Source organism: Podarcis raffonei, chromosome 3, assembly GCF_027172205.1.
Source record: "Podarcis raffonei isolate rPodRaf1 chromosome 3, rPodRaf1.pri, whole genome shotgun sequence".
NCBI lineage: Eukaryota > Metazoa > Chordata > Lepidosauria > Squamata > Lacertidae > Podarcis > Podarcis raffonei.
The window spans coordinates 76,533,586-76,552,516 of record NC_070604.1 but is presented as its reverse complement, the minus strand read 5'-3'; the positions used below and the strand labels follow the sequence as shown (position 1 = coordinate 76,552,516).

General features: G+C 44.5%; 1 protein-coding gene across 1 annotated transcript in view; it reads right to left on the bottom strand.

Moving 5' to 3' along the window:
* The window catches only part of PGBD5 (piggyBac transposable element derived 5), a 69,480-nt gene extending 52,693 nt beyond the window's left edge, over positions 1-16,787 (bottom strand). The window contains exon 1 of the mRNA XM_053382483.1: positions 15,979-16,787. Coding sequence (XP_053238458.1) covers positions 15,979-16,666 — 688 coding nt within the window. The 5' untranslated portion in view covers positions 16,667-16,787. The remainder of the gene's footprint in view (positions 1-15,978) is intronic.
* Between the last annotated feature and the right edge of the window lie 2,144 nt (positions 16,788-18,931).

Sequence of the window (18,931 nt, the reverse complement as noted above, 5' to 3'; positions counted from 1 at the left end):
TTAAATCCGGTGGGGGGAGGGATACATTAAAAGCAACCACACCCCAGTTTAAAAGGCCATAGATTGTTAACATCCTTTTTCCGCTGCAGCCCCATCTGCCCCTCAAAAAATCTGCTCTGGGTAGCAGGAGGACATCCTGCACATTAAAGGAAACCTTTGAGAAGGGGTTTACGAACTAGTGGTGTCTAAATTTTTTGAAATAATAAGGAATAAAACAATGATGGAAGTTGCACTTCAAAACATCTGAAGGACACCAGGTTGCCGGAGTGCCCTACATCTTCATAGGTGGTGCACCTATTTTGAGTTAAGTCCCGCTGAACTCAAGTAAGTGAAGATGCAGAAGATGGGACTGAAAGGAACATGATTTCGGTTAATGGCTCATGATATTGCTGTCTTTTGTGACAAGGGCCCCTACTAGACATCTTTCTTATTTTGCATCTATGCTGATTTGTGCTCATGATGGTATCAGGGTGGTTATGTGCAACCCCTATTTTCGTGCCTGCAATCGTTTCGGGGCACACATACTGCTTTGTTTCCAATCAGTGCATGTCCCATCTCTCCCTGCTGAAATCCTGTAACTCTTAAATGGTCCTGGGCTGGGTTGTCTACTTCTGTTGTGCTCTGTTGCCAGAGTGTGCCCCTCCAGACAGCGATAGTGCCACAACATTAGGGAAACATTGCATAACAACTGATTAGATTCACCACCACTACACTATTATTGAATCAGCAATATGTTGCAGAATACATCCATAAAAGGACTCTAGTCTGGAGGGGGCCAGGATCCTCCAAAGACTAGAATGGTAAGGAGAAATGGCCATTTCTTGCAGAAGCATGGGCTCTATGAACTGTGCCTGCCTTAGGTTCACATAACTTCTTTTCCAGATCTACTGACTGTCTTTTAAAGGACCCCAGCATTAATTAAGGGATAGTCATCTCATCAAAATCTATCAACACTCCTTCTATTACTGTTCTGAATATAGCATATATGTCGGAGAGATTAAACTGCAGTGTTCGTTGACCTTTGCTTTCCTTTCCAAAGTAACATGGACTCTCATTCTCAAACCGGAAAATCAGGCTTCCATGCCAGCTTAGTCTCCGGGCTCTGCCTTTTGTCACCAAATTTGTGCTAAGTGAATAATGCAGAGTTTGCAAAGAGAAACCAAACTGTTAAATAAACTGCACATTATTATTTGGAAAGCAGCTGGGTAGCCACGAGGAAGCGGTCAGATCTGAGGTGCATGTTCTGATTTCACAAAATGATGAGGGACTTCGACTAAGTCATTCTGAAATGACAGCACAGAGGATACGTCTTAGCAATGGTGATAGCCATGTCTCTCAGTATTTTGGGGTGAGCACAGAGGCCGTGGTGGCTGAGGCACAGGGGGGCACCGCTAGGTGTGCACACTTGTGCTGCTGCCACCATGGCAACCATGATGCCAGCTGTCCACCACCAGGCTCGCACCCGCTGCAGCCACCCAAGGGCTTGCTTTGGGGTGTTTCGAGAGGGTCACACGCATGTTTCCTGTTCATTTACTGTCTGCGCTTGTGCCTTCAGTCATGTGTATCTCATACGGAACGTTCAACGATATGATACAATACAACACAATACGATAATCTTTATTGTCATTGTCCCATACAGAACAACGAAATTGAAAAAATCTACATCAGACATTCAAAAACCAACAAGCCTGCTATCCCAACTATCCCAGCCTGGTTAGCCCCTAAAAATTCTGATACCCCATAATTGAATACAATATACTCACATAGAGACTATCTTACACTGCATTTAAAACCAAAATCACATTTGGATAGAAACTGTTTCTCAGGTGGCTAGTCCTAGTCTTTATAACCCTGTACCTTCTTCCAGAAGGCAGAAGCTGAAAGAGATAATTTCCAGGGTGTGCACTATCCTGCACTATCTCTGCAGCTTTCTTATGGCACCTGGAAGCATAGATCTGATCCAAGGTGGGAAGAGTGCCCCCAATTATTCTCTCCGCAGTCTTTACAACCTTGGACAGCATTGTTTTTCCCCTGACTGTGCAGCTCCCAAACCACACACACAGACCATAAGTTAATACACTCTCAACAGTACAATGGTAAAATGCCATCATGAGAGATTATTTTTCCGGAGGATTCTCAGAAAATATAACCTCTGCTGTGCTCTCTTCACCAGGTCTTTGCTCTGCCACCCTTTAGCATCTCCCTTCTGTTGGGGTGTGGGGGTGCCACTAGCATCCTGTGTGCATGCCTGGTGTTTTTGCAAGGTTTATGTGTGTGTGATATGGGTTGCTGGGGCACTGCAGCATTCCAAATGCCTTTCACTACCCAGTCTTGCTGTTGTTGCCTGTGGGTGGGTGCTTCACGTGTGCATTCCATCCCCTGGTTGTTTGCTTTCCCATGCTATCAATTACGTGCTGCTTCCCAGGAGCCCTCTCTGTGCGGCCTTGCTGTTCCTACAAATCTGATCAGGGCACCTGGGAACTTGTCCCCGCATGTCAACAGGTGGGCACAGTTCCCATACTGATACCAGCTGAGCCGGTTCTTTGTGTTTTGCTGGTTTATTTCCACCCCACTGGTCTCAGGCTGGCCCAGCCAACATTTCCCCCCTCCCTGAACCTCCTAAACTAGCTCTGGATCTGTCCTGCTTTATGCTGGTTTAACTTAAGCCTGTGCTTAGAATGGCCTAGTAAATCTATAAAACATTGCAGATGCCTCAACACATTCACCCTGAATGAAACAGCTGGCTTTTAAAGATGATGGGTGCACATATTAGCATGCACTATCTTCATAGATGTCAACTTTTCCCTTTTTTAAAGGGAAATTCCCTTATTCCAAATAGGATTCCTCGCAAGAAAAGGGAAAGGTTGACAGCTGTGACCATCTTTGTAGAGACATTCTGTGTGAGAGAATGGGGAATGCCTCTTCTAATCAGCCCCTTCCCATTTTCAGATTAAAAAAAAACAAAAACCAACACCCTGGTTTCTAAGAAACTGATCTTTTAAAATTGACCCAAGATTTTAAAATCAATTCATCTAACTGATTAATTATTGCATCCACTTAATTCCAGTGTACTTTTCTGTGATGTATGTAGCGGTCTCAACTGCTCAGATTGCAGCCACCATGTCTCTTTAGGATATATACACATGCATATGAGTGGAAAATAGGATTCCCACCTTTGTTCTGGCAAAATACAGGACAGGGTGGGGCAGGGGTTGGGGGGCAATTTTTCTCCCATCTGGTGCTGAAATGAATTCAAAACAATCCATTATCATCTATTGCTGCCTAAAGGGCCCCTCTGGAATTTAACACACACACACACTTGTAAATCTGTTTGTGCTTTGGTACCCAGAGCTTAAATACATGACCTTTTGCACACCCTACCTCACAAACACATCTGGAGAGGATCCCTAACTTGGCAGAGTGAGAGGGAGGAGTGGAAATACAGGACAAACTGTATCCTGTATTGAATCAATACAGGACATAGCATCTTACATTGAACTATAGGCTGATCCGATATTATACAGGATGGGAAGGCAGGTCAAGGGTCAACAGGCTCACCCCATATCAGGTAGTGGTACAACAGCATTGCGCTAAAGTTCTGCTTCAGCTCTTCTTTGCAAGCCATCCATTCTAAACTTCTTAACATTTCCCCAGGGAAACATTTGATGAATGAAAGCCAAAAGTTCCCTGCATAATCAAGGACACAAGGCGCACGTCCTCTGTGCTTGCTCAGTGCATTTCTACTGCCACTCAGAATATTTTAACTGCAAAGAAAACATGGCCCAAATGAGCGCTGGAGTTAAAATAAAACAAAGTGGTTCCATGGCACGAGGGGGAAATAACCTGTCTTTACGTTTGCTATGTTTTTCTTCTCTTTGGCCATCATTTAGGAAAATAACAGCATTTTTAAAGCTAAAACTGTCGACGCTCCACACTCTGCTCAGCAGTGCACTGCAGATCTTGCAAACATGGCCAGCTCCCAAAAGGCAGGTCCAGCTCTCTGCATTAATCAAGTTATCTCCTTGGTTTCCTGGCATAAATGTCTAGATTGTGCTATAGCAGGGCATGTGGGCCTGATTAAAATCTCTCCAGCTGAGAGGGATTTTTTGGCAGATGGGGGCACAGTGACATTCTCTTAGTAAAGGGGGGTTGTATCGTTCTCTGGGACGGTTCCCATCCTTTTCAAAGGAGGCTTAGCACATAGGATTTCCCAGTGGATTGTACGCAAAAGGTTTTCAGTAATCTAGCAGTTTGCAGGTGACGCTTCCTAGAAATGTAGGTCAAAAACACCTTCCAGTGAAGGCAGATGCACTCTGGGGTCTTCAGAGGTCTTTAAGAAATTTGGGCTGTCATTTCAGACCAGTGCTAGAAGTGGACACAGAGGTAACCTGTGATTTGATGGTGGTTTTGACAGCAGCACTGGTTATAAATGGTGGTTTTTATTTCATTTTTAGCAAGTATGCATGAGATAAACTTAACACAGGCTACCACGGAAATGCCGTTTTATTTTTCATTCCCTATTTCAGTAATACAGTGGTACCTCGGGTTAAGTACTTAATTAGTTCAGGAGGTCCGTTCTTAACCTGACACTGTTCTTAACCTGAAGCACCACTTTAGCTAATGGGGCCTCCCGCTGCTGCCGTGCTGCCGGAGCACGATTTCTGTTCTCATCCTGAAGCAAAGTTCTTAACCCGAGGTACTATTTCTGGGTTAGCGGAGTCTGTAACCTGAAGCATATGTAACCTGAAGCATATGTAACCTGAGGTACCACTGTACACTATTACCAAAATAGCCTCAAAAGTAAACAAGTATACTCTTAACTTGCATGCTTAATGTAATTATTAATCAACCAATGTTTTGTAGTGCAATCACATACATGTCTACTCAGAAGTAAGGCCCATTGGATTCAATAGGGATAACTCCTAGGTAAGTGGGAAGAGGAATGCAACCATGGTGGGTTAATCAACTAAGACTGGAATGCTATACCCACGTACCTGGGAATAAGCCCCACTGAACTCCATGGGACTTCTGCACAGACATACTTAGGATACACTTTGTTCCATTTGTAACAAATGCTTGCAGCCCTAATTAAAAGCAAAGGGAAGTGGTCATGTAACCTCAGCCTTTTTTAGAACTCCCTATCAATTGGTCGCAACCAAGGATGGGCTAATCTGTCAACTTTGGTTTCTCTTAGTTTCTCATTGTTCCTATTTTGGTTCTTCACATTTCCACATCAGCTTACAAAAAACAAAAAAAAAGTCCCCATGAAAATTCAGCATGCTAGTGCAAATTTCTCCTAAAACACATGTTTTTATATGCAATTTCTCCTAATATACGGATTTTTGCAAATCAATAATGCATTCTTGTATTCTCTTTTCAATAACAGACATTAATGGAATAAAGAACTGCACTGCAAAATTCTGAAAAGTGCAAATTCTGAAGGATGGCTATTTCAATGCATTATTATTATTATTATTATTATTATTATTAAGTGCAAATCATGTAGATTCACCTTGAACTGCATCAACCTTTTCTCCTCTTCTTAATTACAAGTCCATTAATTCCTCCCATACCCAGAATTCCCAGGTTTACATCAGTAGCAACCCCTTGCTAAGGTTTTAAGGACTGGATCTCTCCATTGTTCTGCATTTAGTCCCACAGAGCTATTCTAGATGCTGAAATGATTGAATGGATTATCCGCAAGGGAGAAGCAGAGTGTGCTCATTCAGACTCATCCTGGATTAAATTTGGGAAGTATCTATAAGAGCATCACTCAAATGATTCATGCCTGTGTAAGTGCGTATACAAATAATGAAGGGAGAATAAGGCCATGATCCTCTCCAGCATTAATAGGGTTGCAGCCCTTTCCTTCCTCCTACTGTATTATCTTTATATCCACTTATACAGCAATGGGTCCCAGTTTAATCCTGGATAAATCAGAATGCACACTGTCTTTCTCTCTCTCCCAGCTACACACACTTACCTGAGAGTAAGTCCAACTCCCAGAGGCTTCAAATGAGGCTGACTTTGATATATAGGATTGTACTGTCAGTGCTGCATGTGGCTTTTGCTACGTTGAATGGAAGTTGGGCTTTATTACAAAGCCCAGTTTGGTTCTGAGTATTTCAGTGACTGAGCTGAGGGCATGGGGGCAGGAAGCACAGAAATATGAAGGGAGAGAGCATCACTTTGCAGTTATCAGCAAGAGCCTGGGTGACAGGAACATAGCTCATACCTCTGTGTCGAGCAGATCTGTGATGGTGCTTCTCCAAAGCTATTCCAGAAAACTGAAGTACTGACCGTTCTACCCCTTACAAACCTGTGTAGAACCCTCACTGCATGGGTTATTATAATCATATAATGCAACCATCATGCACACCTGCGAGGCAGCCAACCAAGGAGCAGAGGGCTTGCCAGGCAGGGGAAACCTGATTGGTGGCATCAAAGAAAAAGAGATGTTTGAACTTGTAAAGAGCAAACTTGCAAGTGGGGCTGTGTACTAAGAAGAAAGAGCAGACAGCCCACCTAAAGCGTGGGGGGAGATGCAAGACAGACGACTCCATCAGCATTCAACTTATGATAATAATTTCTTTTAGAACCATTACAAAGGCAGGGGAAAACAAGCTTGCTCTATGGCAGAAAAGACAACATGCTCTTGTTAACAGCCAAACTTTGTGGGCATATTATTTAGCCACAACCTTCTGAATTCAGTATCACCACCATCATCAGGTGTTAACCACAATGAACATTATTAAAATTAGATCTTCTTATTCTCCCCTCACTTCCTCCTGCTGCTGCAAATCTATCCCGATATATGATAGGATCTGTTCTGTGACTCCAATGTATATACTACTTTTTCCCACTGAAAAAGACAACCCTGAAAAGACTCCTGTATCTGTATTATATCCCCTGGCACTGCACAGATATCCTCATGCTGCTTTCCACCAGTGTCTGCTAGTTGCCCATGTCTGATATCTCAAGCTTAATTTTAAAAAGTCAAATGTTTTCAAAATCCTGCTATAAGGAACAGGGCAAATACAGCAGCCTGAGAACTGAGCACCCACAGCCTGCTTTTTAAAAAAGCAAACTTTAAAGGTAGCTAACATATAAAGCCCTGGAACAACACACCTGAAATGTTGGCAAGCCTAACCCCCTCTATAGTGGCTACCATAACCACAAAGTTCATGCCGCTGTGTCAGAAACCAAGAATGTTATAGCCATTTACATGTTGCAATGCAAGTCAATGGGATTTTTAGAGTTGTGTAAAACTCAGGTGCAGATTAGGTCAAACTAGGTCCAGATCAGCCTGAAACAGACAGGGCCTCAGCAGCACTTACAAATCAGATTGGGTTGGAAGTCCAGGCACAGTCTTATTGCTTACCTGTAACGCCAAAGCATTTCTGAATAAGTTAAACAGAACAGATCCTGATACTTGAGGAACCCCACTGCTTACATACTTTAAGTGTGAAAGCTGTCATTTATTCCCAGCATCTGGTTTCTGTTCTTTAACCAATTACAGATCCCCAAGAGAGCATGTCCTCTTATCCGATGACTGCCAATTTCACCCAAGAGCCTTTGGTGAGAGACTAAGCTTTTTGAAAGCCCAGTGTGAAATATCTACTAGTTATTCCTCTCTGCAGGTTTGTTGATACTCAAAGATACTAACGCCCTTTTAGAAAAATCATAATATTCTTGATAAATATTTCTTAACTAACTTCCTCTTGAAGAATTTTATGGCTGCAAAGGAAAGAACTGCCTGACCAAAAAATAAACCTGGGGAGGGGGGAGGGTCTGTGTACTGATTTTATGCTAAAATTCCTTTATATCTCAATTGCAATAATACATGCCATCCCTTAAGAAAAAACTGGTAGTATTTAAAATTTTGCAATCTCTATTCTGCAAGACAGATATCATGCATAACTAGAACATTTTTTTAAAGAAAAAGCTAAGAAGATTTATAACGTTGAAAAATCACAAGTGTTAAATAAGCAGAAAAGGGGGGGAGACATGTTCTGTCGCACTTTTGAAAAGCTTTATATAATAGAGATGGTCTAGAATTTATATTATTTGTATTATCTCTCTGCTTCATTGCAATGCCTCCAACACTGGAAAAAGATTGACAGATTCACTGAGCCCAGCTGTAAGATCCACGAGATTTTCTTCTCTGAAAGAAAAATTATCCTTTTTTTAAAGGCACTTCTCTGGAAAAGGAATGACTAATGCCATTTGCATCAAGAGACTGGCTCTGTGACTAACTCTCCTAAGGAATTATTTTTTCTTTTTGCTGAGATCTCAATGTACATTTCCCGGGCCTATGTAAAAAAATAGACAACTTCGCCTGCTGTTAGCATTGCAACATTTGGCTCCCATCCCACCTCCGTTGTACTTCTTGAGATAACCCACAGAGGTCTGATCAGGGAGGTAACATGGCCCCAGTACTGTGCTTCTTCCAAGTCCCATTGCCTTTGGAGGTCATAGCTCAGTGGCAGAGAAGCTGCTTTGCCAACAGAGGGTCCCAGCTTCAATCCCTGCCACTGGGGAAGGACACTGAGACCCTAGAGAGTCAACAGTACTGAACTAGCTGGACCAATGGTCCGATGTGTTTGAGATCAGGCAGCTTCCTAAATGCTGTGGTTGACTGACACACAACACAGACTGGCTCTAGACTGTGGAGCTCACTTCCTCCAGAACCCTGTTTGACCCCCACCCTCCCCTTTTCTGCAATTTCAGCCAACTGAAAAGATGTTTTTTTTTCTTTTGCCAAGCTGTTGCTTTGCTTGGAGTTTTTCTCCCCTGCTGCTGCTGCTGTACTTTCAGGATCCTTCTTATTTTTAACTCTGCTTGTTTTTATTATTGCTTTGTTATCATGAAATGCTCCCCCCCACCTTTTCTAATGTTAGCAGCCACTTTAGGGACAAGTGAGGAAACAATGTATTAGTAAATATTAATAAATATTATTTGCAGTGGGGGTGGGGCAGATATTTGTATTCACAGCAATTCTGCAAGAATGCTCTTCCATACAACGGTAGAGTTGGAAGGGACCCCATCTGGTCTAACCCCATGCAATGCAGGAAACTCAACTAAAGCATCCATTTTACCTTTCCTTTTACATTTTCTGGCACAGCCTTATACCATGCCAAACCATCTACCTCAGAATTATTTACTACGCTGAATAGCTGTGGCTCTCCGGTGTTTTAAGTACGCGTCCTTTTCACTGACCTATCTGTAGAAGTAGGGGATTGAACCTGTGACTTTTGACACACAAAGCATTTGCTCCCCAACTCAGAGCTCCTTCCCATATTTATTGCACTCCCTGCCCTGTCTGATGGGTGAGGGCGAAGTGTCCCCACATCAAAAAAGCTCTTTTCTTTTCACACACCTTGTCCCCCCATTTGCTTTTGAACCTTCTAGTTTTAAAATATAAGCAGCAATACATAGGGTCTGATCTAACTAAGACTCACAGTCAATGGACCCAAGTTAGTTACATTCAAACTTTGAGTTTGATTAATGCTGGATGCAGTCCCTGGTGTTCCTCTCAAATGTCCTTTTCACATGTAATTTTTCCCCGTGACAAAATTGGTTCTCTGTACATGTTGCCAACAGCTTCCCTCTCTCTTACTTTTAAGTTTCTGAAACATTTGCATCATCCCCCATATTAGATAAATTGTCACGAACAGGATGCTTCCCAGCTCCTGTTGGCTTTTCCTTAAGAATCTTCATCCTTAACTTGCATTTCCCGTCCAGAAAATAACATTTCAAACCTACAACTGCTTAAAGGCAGAAGTAGCAAGAATCTGTCTTCTTATCTTGATTCCAACTTCCATGCTGTTTTTAAAAAGAGATATTCATCCTTTGCAGAACAAAGGTCTACATTTTGTTTAGGTTCTAAATTCAAACCAGCAGTGTGCTAACACTAGAATATGGCAGCCCATAAGGTTCCCCATGAGGGAAAGCAGCTCTCAGGTTGAAAAGGTTCTTTTGCTCCTTATCTAGTCCAGCATCCTTCTTCCCACAGTGGCCAGCCAGACACCTCCACAAAGCCCACAAGCCTGTTAGGAGGCAACAGTCCCTCTCCCCTCTCCCGCTGATATTCAGCCAAAAACTATCCCCAGGCCTGGAGGTTCCAGTTAACTAGAAGCTGCCAATAGCCTTATCCTCCATTAATTTTGCCTAAGCCCATCTTAAAACCCGGCCATAGGTCCATCACCACATCATATGGCAGAGAATTCCATCAGTTAAAACACATGTGGTACAAAGTAGCACTTCATCTTGTCTGTCCTAGAGTCGCCTGCCGAGCACTGTGTTGCCCTAAATGCAAGCAGGTCAGCCTATTTCTCCATCCATCTGGCCCAGGACTGTCTATTCTGATCAGCAGAGGCTCTCCAGGGTCTCCAGCACTGGTTTTTCCTGTCACTTGCTACCTGGTCCTTTTAACTAGAGATGCTAGGAATTGAATCTGGGACCTTCTGCATGGAAAGGTTAAGCTCAAACCCATTTGTTGCTCTCCCTTGTCAGTCCCCCTACAATGGAGTGGTGGGGGCAAGGGCCTTATTCCAAAAGCCAAGCTTTACTGCATATTTGGAAATTTCCCTCCCATCAGCATCATCAGGGACCTTCTGGCTCCAGCCATTTTGGTGCCCAGCACCTCCATATGCCAGCAACCAACTTTTATTAACAGGAAGGATAATAATATTCACTCCAACAGAAAAACTGATCTGGCAGAGGCAACATGTGCCTTAGACTGGGCAGGAGTCCCGGGACCAGAAATTCACGGAAGACTGGAGTAAATTTACGGACTATTTGAAAAGTATTTGTGAAGATCAGACGACGTTTGTAGGTTTGCAAGAAGTTTTGTGAGGAGTATTATGGGAAGTATTGCAAAAATGGAGAAGGGGAAGGATGATTTGTTAAGAGATGTAAAGGCAATATAAAGTTAAGAAATGCATAAGAAGTGGTTAAAACGGTGGATCATCAGAGGTGCTGATGGAAGTCTAAAAAGATTGTATAAGTGATAAGTTTTGTGGTACATTTTATAATTTATATGTTAAAATCAATAAAATTATTTTTTTTAAAAAAATAGACTGGGCAGGAGTCTCTCACCTTACTGTGCCTCCCTCCATCTTCTCCAAATCCACTCTAGGATTGCAAGAACCCCCATATCAGTAGTTGCGGGGGAGGGGGGAGAGAAGATGAGATCTGATGGAACAATCTCCTTGGTGCTATGTTGAAGTCCACTCTTTATTTTTAACTCACAAGCTAATGGATTATGGAACGAAAGTATCACACAAGGTAGACTGTGGTTTTCCCAACCCTACACTATGAAGCAGTCTCATGTTCTTAAATGGATTTATTCTTAAGTGAGTGTTTTGAGATGAGCAATCTAAGATGGCTATACAAAATATCGAGAGAAAATAGATCTTGGCAACTAGTTAGATTGCTGAAGTTTGTAGTCACGTGGTCCAGAGTATATATTTGTCTGACTTCTAAAGCTCAGATGTATTGCAAAGTCAGTGTCTCTTCCCTGCAAAATTCTTCTCCAGCTCAGGACGTGAAATGTGTTAAATGTACGACTAGGGGCCAGGCTGTCTTACAGCTAAATGTACAAAAATTGAAAACGTTCATCTTTTTTTTATTCAAGACTAGGACACTAAATCACAGCATCAGTGGAGCCACTAAGGGGTGGATTTTAGAGCTCTGGGATCCCTGAGTTATTGGCCCATTGTCTTGGGAGAAAATGAGCTGTTCAATCTCTGAACCTGCCTGATGTATCATAGGGAAGCTCCCCAACCAGAGTGAGTTAAAGCCTGGGACTTTAGGTTCCATTTATACTGGCTTTGTAAATCTCCCCTCTCCCCTGCAACAGCTCAAGTCACTGTAGACCTGGGAGCACAACTAGGGCAGAGGTCTTACCAAGCACATGGGCTACATACAAGAAGTGTACAAAGTATATCAAGCTAGTCTTGTCTCCCTTTCAGCTCATGTGGCTCAAGAATATTCCCTGAGCTTGATCAAATAGTTTGTCAATTTTGGTTTCTCATTTTTCACCCCAATATAATGCATTTTGTTATTTTCACTAATGTATGTATTTTCATGCATGTGCTAACTTAGTATATGCATACAGTGGTACCTCAGGTTACAGACGCTTCAGGTTACAGACGCTTCAGATTACTGACTCCGCTAACCCAGAAATAGTACCTCAGGTTAACAACTTTGCTTCAAGATGAAAACAGAAATCACGTGGCGGCAGTGCGGTGGCAGCAGGAGGCCCCATTAGCTAAAGTGGTACCTCAGGTTAAGAACAGTTTCAGGTTAAGAACGGACCTCCGGAAAGAATTAAGTTCTTAACCCGAGGTACCAAATGTAACCAGGTACCACTGTATTTTGTACACATAACTTGGCTGGAAAGTTGCCCTCCAAATTCAGCAAAGTGCAAATTTTGAAGGATAGCTATGTTTTTTTGTTTGTGTAGTTATGGAAAGAATGAATTAGGCAGGTTCACTTCAAATGCAAACTGAATCAAAATTCCCTCTCCATCCCTATAGTCAAACAAGCTTAGGGACCACAGCCTTTCCAGAGCTATGCCTTGTGCCAGTAGTTCAGGTATTATGCAAATCCTTGGAGCCTCTAAAAATAAAATAATCATCCTTTGGGGTGGTCTTTTTTGTTTCTTTTATTTGCTTTATTGGTTGTTGTTTTTACACATTTCTATCTATAGCATCCAGGGCAAGTAAATTTAAAAAATAGAAACTGAAAAAGTGAAAGAGAAGAAAATACTTAAAATAAAGGATTGGGTGAAGAAAATGAGAAGCAAAAAACAAATAAGAGAAGCTCTAACAGGAAGTAAAATAACTTGGTAACCAGTAAAATAACTGGAGCAATGGACAAAGAAGTGGTTAAGGGAAAACAAGAACTGCAAAGAATATACAAAATATGAAAAAATTATTATAAAAAGGGGGGATAAAGAAGAAAATAGTTATAAAAGGTATTTTATACCAGTCAGATTAAATCAAATAAACAAGGCATATTTGGTGTTATTTAGGAGGGGATGTTCACATGTGGTGGGGGTGTAAATATAGAATCCAAGGCTTAAACAAACTGAGAAACCAACATACAATTTTGAGAACCAATTGAAGAAATTATGAGCTAGACAAACTCCACCACCACACATACACAGATAAATAATTCCAAAGCAATTCCAACTGGAGCAACACCCACTCCTGCTTGCTACACAGCTGTTGCCAACTTCTGCTCACATTGTCCAGTTCTTACAATTCAGTGCAATGAATGCATCCAGTATAGTGGTGGGGTTCTTCATTAAGAAAATGGTAAAATGCTACAATATAATTTTAACCAGGCTACATCCAACATTTTTCACCACCACATACTATAAAACCTGATATTTCACATTATTAAGAGAAACACATTTGTCAGCACACTTATAAAAAAAAAAATTATTCACCAACTTTGAATTTCCTAGTCAGACTCATTAGGAGTCCCATCTGACATAGTCATCAATCCACAAATCATAAATGTCTAGCTAGACCAAGGATGAAGAACCTGTGGCCCTTCAGATGATGTTGTTGGATTCCATCTTTCATGAGCCCCAGCCATCATGGCCAACCATCAACTTCAGGAGTGTCACAGGTCTGGACATTGATTCTATGATTCTGCAGACTAGATGACAGCAAGTAGATACAGTATGTGCTTCATGAGAAACGCTCCCCTCCCACTCACTGCAGAATGTCAGAGAGCCCTGCATCATGTGCTTTGTTGTTCAGAGGTATCCTTAGAGCCAATTCACACTTGCACCTTTGTCACTTAGAACTCGTCACCCACTGGCTCTCGGTAGAACCGTCTCTATGGGCAAAAATTACTGTATTTGAGCAACACAAAAGCAGATTCTCACATGCACGATGTATTACCATTTTTTACAGTCAAGTCATCACTTGCTGCTGCAGTGGTGAACATTCATTTGTGAACTCTCCTGGAATCATCCAAGGAGAAGGGTTATGATCCTGCTAATCCAATTCCTACCCCTCCTGGGATCCCAGGAGAGAAAGGGACAAGGCAAAGACTATCTCAGAAGACCACCTCCAGCTAGACTTACCTCCACCTGCCACCAACTGCCCCAGAGGAAGAATCCCAAAAACTTATTAATATGTTTAATATGTTGATATTGATTATTGCTTTTAAAAATGTAATTTAAATGCTACTTGTAAGCCAACTTGAAAGGATTTGTATCCTAAAAGGTGGGATATAAACCATTCTCATAAATAATCAATCATAAACAAGAGGCAGTTGTCATTTTCCAAAAGTAGCCAAGCCCTGCCTGCCAATGACTAAGCTTTCAAAGTTTCTGACTGGCATGTAGATCTGCACTTAGTTAAAGTGATATCCAAAGAAAACTTAGGAACCTCTGTGCATCCATTCCTGAAAGCCACCCCACTCCTTTCTCCTCCTGCACAGCTGATTTCCCAGGCCCCAGCCTAAGAAAAGCTTGTTCCCCTAGTGACTAACAGGCATGATGAAGAGGAGTCTGCCCTACAAGCTAGTCTTTTAATGAGGCCAGGATGCAGCCAGACATTCAGGGCTGGGCTGTCGCACTAGCTCTGGGGATCTTGCAGCTCATTTATGTCTGCTGACCCACTCTTTACAAGATGCAGTGAGACGGCTTGGCTCAGCAGCTGAACACCCAAGGCTTCCTTGTTACTAGTCAGGTTAGATAGAGAGGGATTCTCTCAAGCAGAAATTTCCAAAATGCTCTGTTATTTGAAAGGTTGACCATTTTACTGCACAGGGTGGTCCCTTTTTCAGGAACACACTTCCAAGGTGCTCTGTTTTTAAATGCTCCACAGCTCCCTCAAACTCTACAGATCAGACCACACGGCCAGTTCTGAAACTGGAAAATGTAATGGATCTGAGACTTTTTGAGGCTTTGCCCTCTAAACAGATGGAGTGGGATGGAGCCTGGCTTAGTTCCCTTATTTTTATTAGTAGTCATTATTATTTCCTCTCGATACAAGGTCCCAGGGCAGGTTACAACAATGTCAAAATACAACATCATAAAAACCGGTTTCCCATTCCCCTTTTATATTTTATTTATAATTTATATTTATTATTTATATTTTATTAAAGAGAACAATAATGGGGAGGGACCTCAGCTGAGGGGTAGAGCATTCGCCTTGCATGCAGAATGCCCCAGGTAGTGCTGAGAAAGCCACTGTTTGAAACCCCCAGCAGCCGCTGCCAGTCTGTGTGGACAGCACTGAACTAGCTGGATCAACTAGCTCTGACCTGCTCTAAGGCAGCTTCCTCTGCTTCCCGGAGAGCGATGCGCCTTTTCCGCATCTCCTCTCCTCTGGGCAGATCTAGGCAGCAGCGGTGACTGCAGTCTGGCACTGGCGAGATCAGCTTCCTTCCTCCTCTCCCTCGAGCTCGCACAGAAGATGGCTCTGCTCTGGCAGAGTCACCCCGCTTCAAAAGGGGGTTCTTTCCCCGCCAGCCCACAATGTGGAAGAGTCACTCGGTAGAAGAGCATCTCCGTTATCAATGTATAAAACGCACACATCTCTTGACACTTTCCTGGCTAGGCACAGCGGCAGCACGGATGCAACAGGGGACCATCCCATTACAAATCGAGCCTCACTTTCGATGGTGCCGCCGTCTTTGGGAATTAAGCGGGGCGCTCCTCGCAAGAAGAACCGACCAACAGGGCGAGGAGGAAGCCATGCACCTACCCGGGAGCCCGTCCAGACGTGCTCTTCCCTAAGTTCGCGGGTCTTTCCCTTTCCAGGGGCTGCGCCTTCCCCGCACCACCCAGTAACTCCCCACTTCTCCCCACCGCACTTTACAGAATCCTCGGAACGAGGGGCGAAGGGTTGCTACTCCCTCCACGCGCACACTTAGAGACCCACGCATTTCGAGTCACCTAAGCTCCCCCACCGTCTCTCTCTCACACACACACCCGAGCCGATTTACCGCTGCTATCCTTGAAGGAAGGGATCGCGGTGTTTCTCAGGCTCTGGCTCCAGCCCCTCTTCTCATCCTCCACCTCCTCCTCTTCCACCTTCTCTTCTTCCTCCTGCTGCTGCTCCAGGGAAGCCGGGCAAGCCGCCTCCGAGCCACCGGGCACTTGATGCTGCTGCTGCTCGGCCGCTGGCTTGGCTCCGCGTCTCGCCGCCGTCCTTCCCCGCTGGCTGCGTCCTCCGTCCGGGGCTTCGCGCTCCTCGTCGGCGTCCTCGTCGGAGGCGGAGCGAGACTCGGCCGTGGTGCTGTAGAACGGGTTGCCGCCGCTGCTGTCCTGGCCCGACTCGCCGAAGACGTCGTCGGAGATCTGCAGGCTCTCGTAGCGGCAGCGGGCCGCCTCCAGCAGCGAGAGCGCCTTCAGCCTCTGGCCGCCGCCGCCGCCGCCGCCCTCCGCCATCATCTCGCCCGCCGGCGCCAGCAGCAGCCCCCGCTCGGCCGGATCGTCCGGCCGCAGGCAGCAGCCCAGCAGCAGCAGCGGCTCGGTCACCGAAGGAGGCAGGCAGGCTGCGGGAGCAGCAGCACAGCCGCTTTCTCCTCCTCCACCGCCTCCGCCGCCTCGGAGCCCAGCCTCCCGTTCTCCCCGGCACAACCCGCCCCTGTGTGTGTGCAGAGCCATGGGTGGAAGCAGCCAGCTCAACATCTCTCCCTGTGCCTCATCGAGCCAATTGTAGCTGCAGTCCTGAAGCGGGAGGTGGGGTTTTATGCGCGCTCCGGACGCCCGGAGCCCGCCCCTTCCCCGCCCCCGAAAGGGGACGGTCTCCGCCGCTTAAAACCACAGGCTTGCCTGGGAGGAAGGCGAGAGAGCGGCTGCTTGCGCACAGAGCAACCGCCCAGCCGGACCAAACGCCAAGCGCCTCGCCGAGCCCCTCTAGTCTGCGCAGCTCAGGCTTGTGGAGCTGTCCAGCGGCGCTGGTGCTGAAACCCCACCAGCCTCTGGACTCCGTCCCCCAGAAGTCTGGAATGGATGAGTTCAATGCAGGGCGAGCGGGATCAAGCCGCCTCTCCACTCGCAACAACAAACAGATGTGGCACATGGTCTGAAAGGAAAGTCGGCAAGCAGCAGGACCCAGCAGGACTGGTCGGCTGACCGGAGCCGGAAAAGAATTGGGGAAAGGGGGGGGGGAGGAATTGCACGCCTTTCTGCACAAACCTGGGACATGACAATCGGCTGGCCCTAATAAGCATCCTGTCACATACCCTTCATCGCAAATAGCATCTGCAAGCACGCTTGTTGCACTCAGCTGTGATGAAGGTCTTCGAGTCGCTTTCATGTCGGAGAAAATTGGAGTGGCACTAATACATCCTAAGAGCGCACTTTAAAGCATCTGGGAAAGACTGCAAAGAGGGGAAGAGTCGCTGCTCATCTGCAGCTCTGGAAGGTCGGAGACCAAAGTATTGGGAAGTCAGACTTGTTTTCGAAATAGCTGAGACATACAATGATCTCGATCATTCCAGCATTGCTTCAGCTCCTGGAAAGGAGAATTTTGGTTCTCTGGACATACCTAGTCCAGTAGCTGACACTTGCTTTGCTGACCTCAGATTTCTAATATTACAAAAGGTGCGTGGGGAAGCCACCCTAGTATGGTCTTGAGATTTGTTTTGTTTAAAAGTATTTGCACAATTACTAATTAAAAAAAATGTTGACAATAATAAAACAGGATAGAATATGAAACCTCCCATAAAACTCACGACATTGATAAAACCAGAAATACTAAAAGCACGTCCGGCCCATAGATAAAACAAACAACTTACTGGAATCTGTTGCAATGTCAGTTTGCCTCCTGGGATTTATAGGCCTCCCAAGACCTGGGTTTGTCATGATGCCACATGTCCACAGCTGCACTATGTGTACACAGGGAAGCCAGTATTTGGGGCCTCTGCACAGTTCACCTCAGGGCAGGGCAGGCTGCTACCTCCCAAGGTCATTTCCCAGAGCAGGGAGGCCCTTATCTGTGAAGTGCAACTCATGGCCTGCCCAGATGCCTCTAGGCACCATCATGTACCACTTAAATATAAAATAAAAGTGCAAGAGCACAAGCTCTGAGTAATGCAGCAAGAAGGAATCACATAGTATCAATTTTGCACAAACTGCACTGGCCATTCATTTGTGACTGTACACAATTCAAGGTGCTGACTTCAATGTAAAGTCAGAAATGACTTAAAGCCCAGCTACCTGACAGAATGCCTCTTCCTAGGTTGGCTCCCCATGTGATCTGCAGGGGAGTCCCGCCTCATGTCCCCATCAATAAGCATAGTTTGCTATGTGTTGAAAAGGGATAAGAACTTCTCTGTGTTGGTCCCCATTTGAGAAATTCTGTACCTATAGAGGTAAAGCTGCCACTCTGATTAGTTTTCCCTTAAAAAAAAAAAAGGCAGTTGAAAACACACACAAGCATTTGGGTATGGCTATTTTTTATGCTACTTATGAACTGGTTTCATTGGTTGAATTAACTGTTTAATGGTTTTGTTATGTGTGTTCCCCACCCTGAAATCCTGGGGCTGAGGAGTGATTTACAAATGTAACACACACACACACACACACACACACACACCTACCTCTACATTTAGAGGTCCAACAGATTCAGAAAAGGTAACTAAAGTATTTCTATTTCCACTTATGCACCAGAAAAATAACCCAATTTTACTGGAATATTTCCAGCTTGAAACCAGTAAAATGCACCCATCCCTAGTGCTGGAATAAATAGGACAATACACTCCTTTTAGTAGAGCAATGGAGTTAGGTGATGAGGGTCTGCAGTTATAGTCACAACCTGCAACTTAAAGGGCAGGTGCATTCAGTGCACACTTACAGCACATGACTTTCCTAAAGAACCCTGGAAACTGTGTTCCCCTCACAGAGATACAATTTCCAGCACCTTTAAACTACAGTTCCCAGCATCTTATG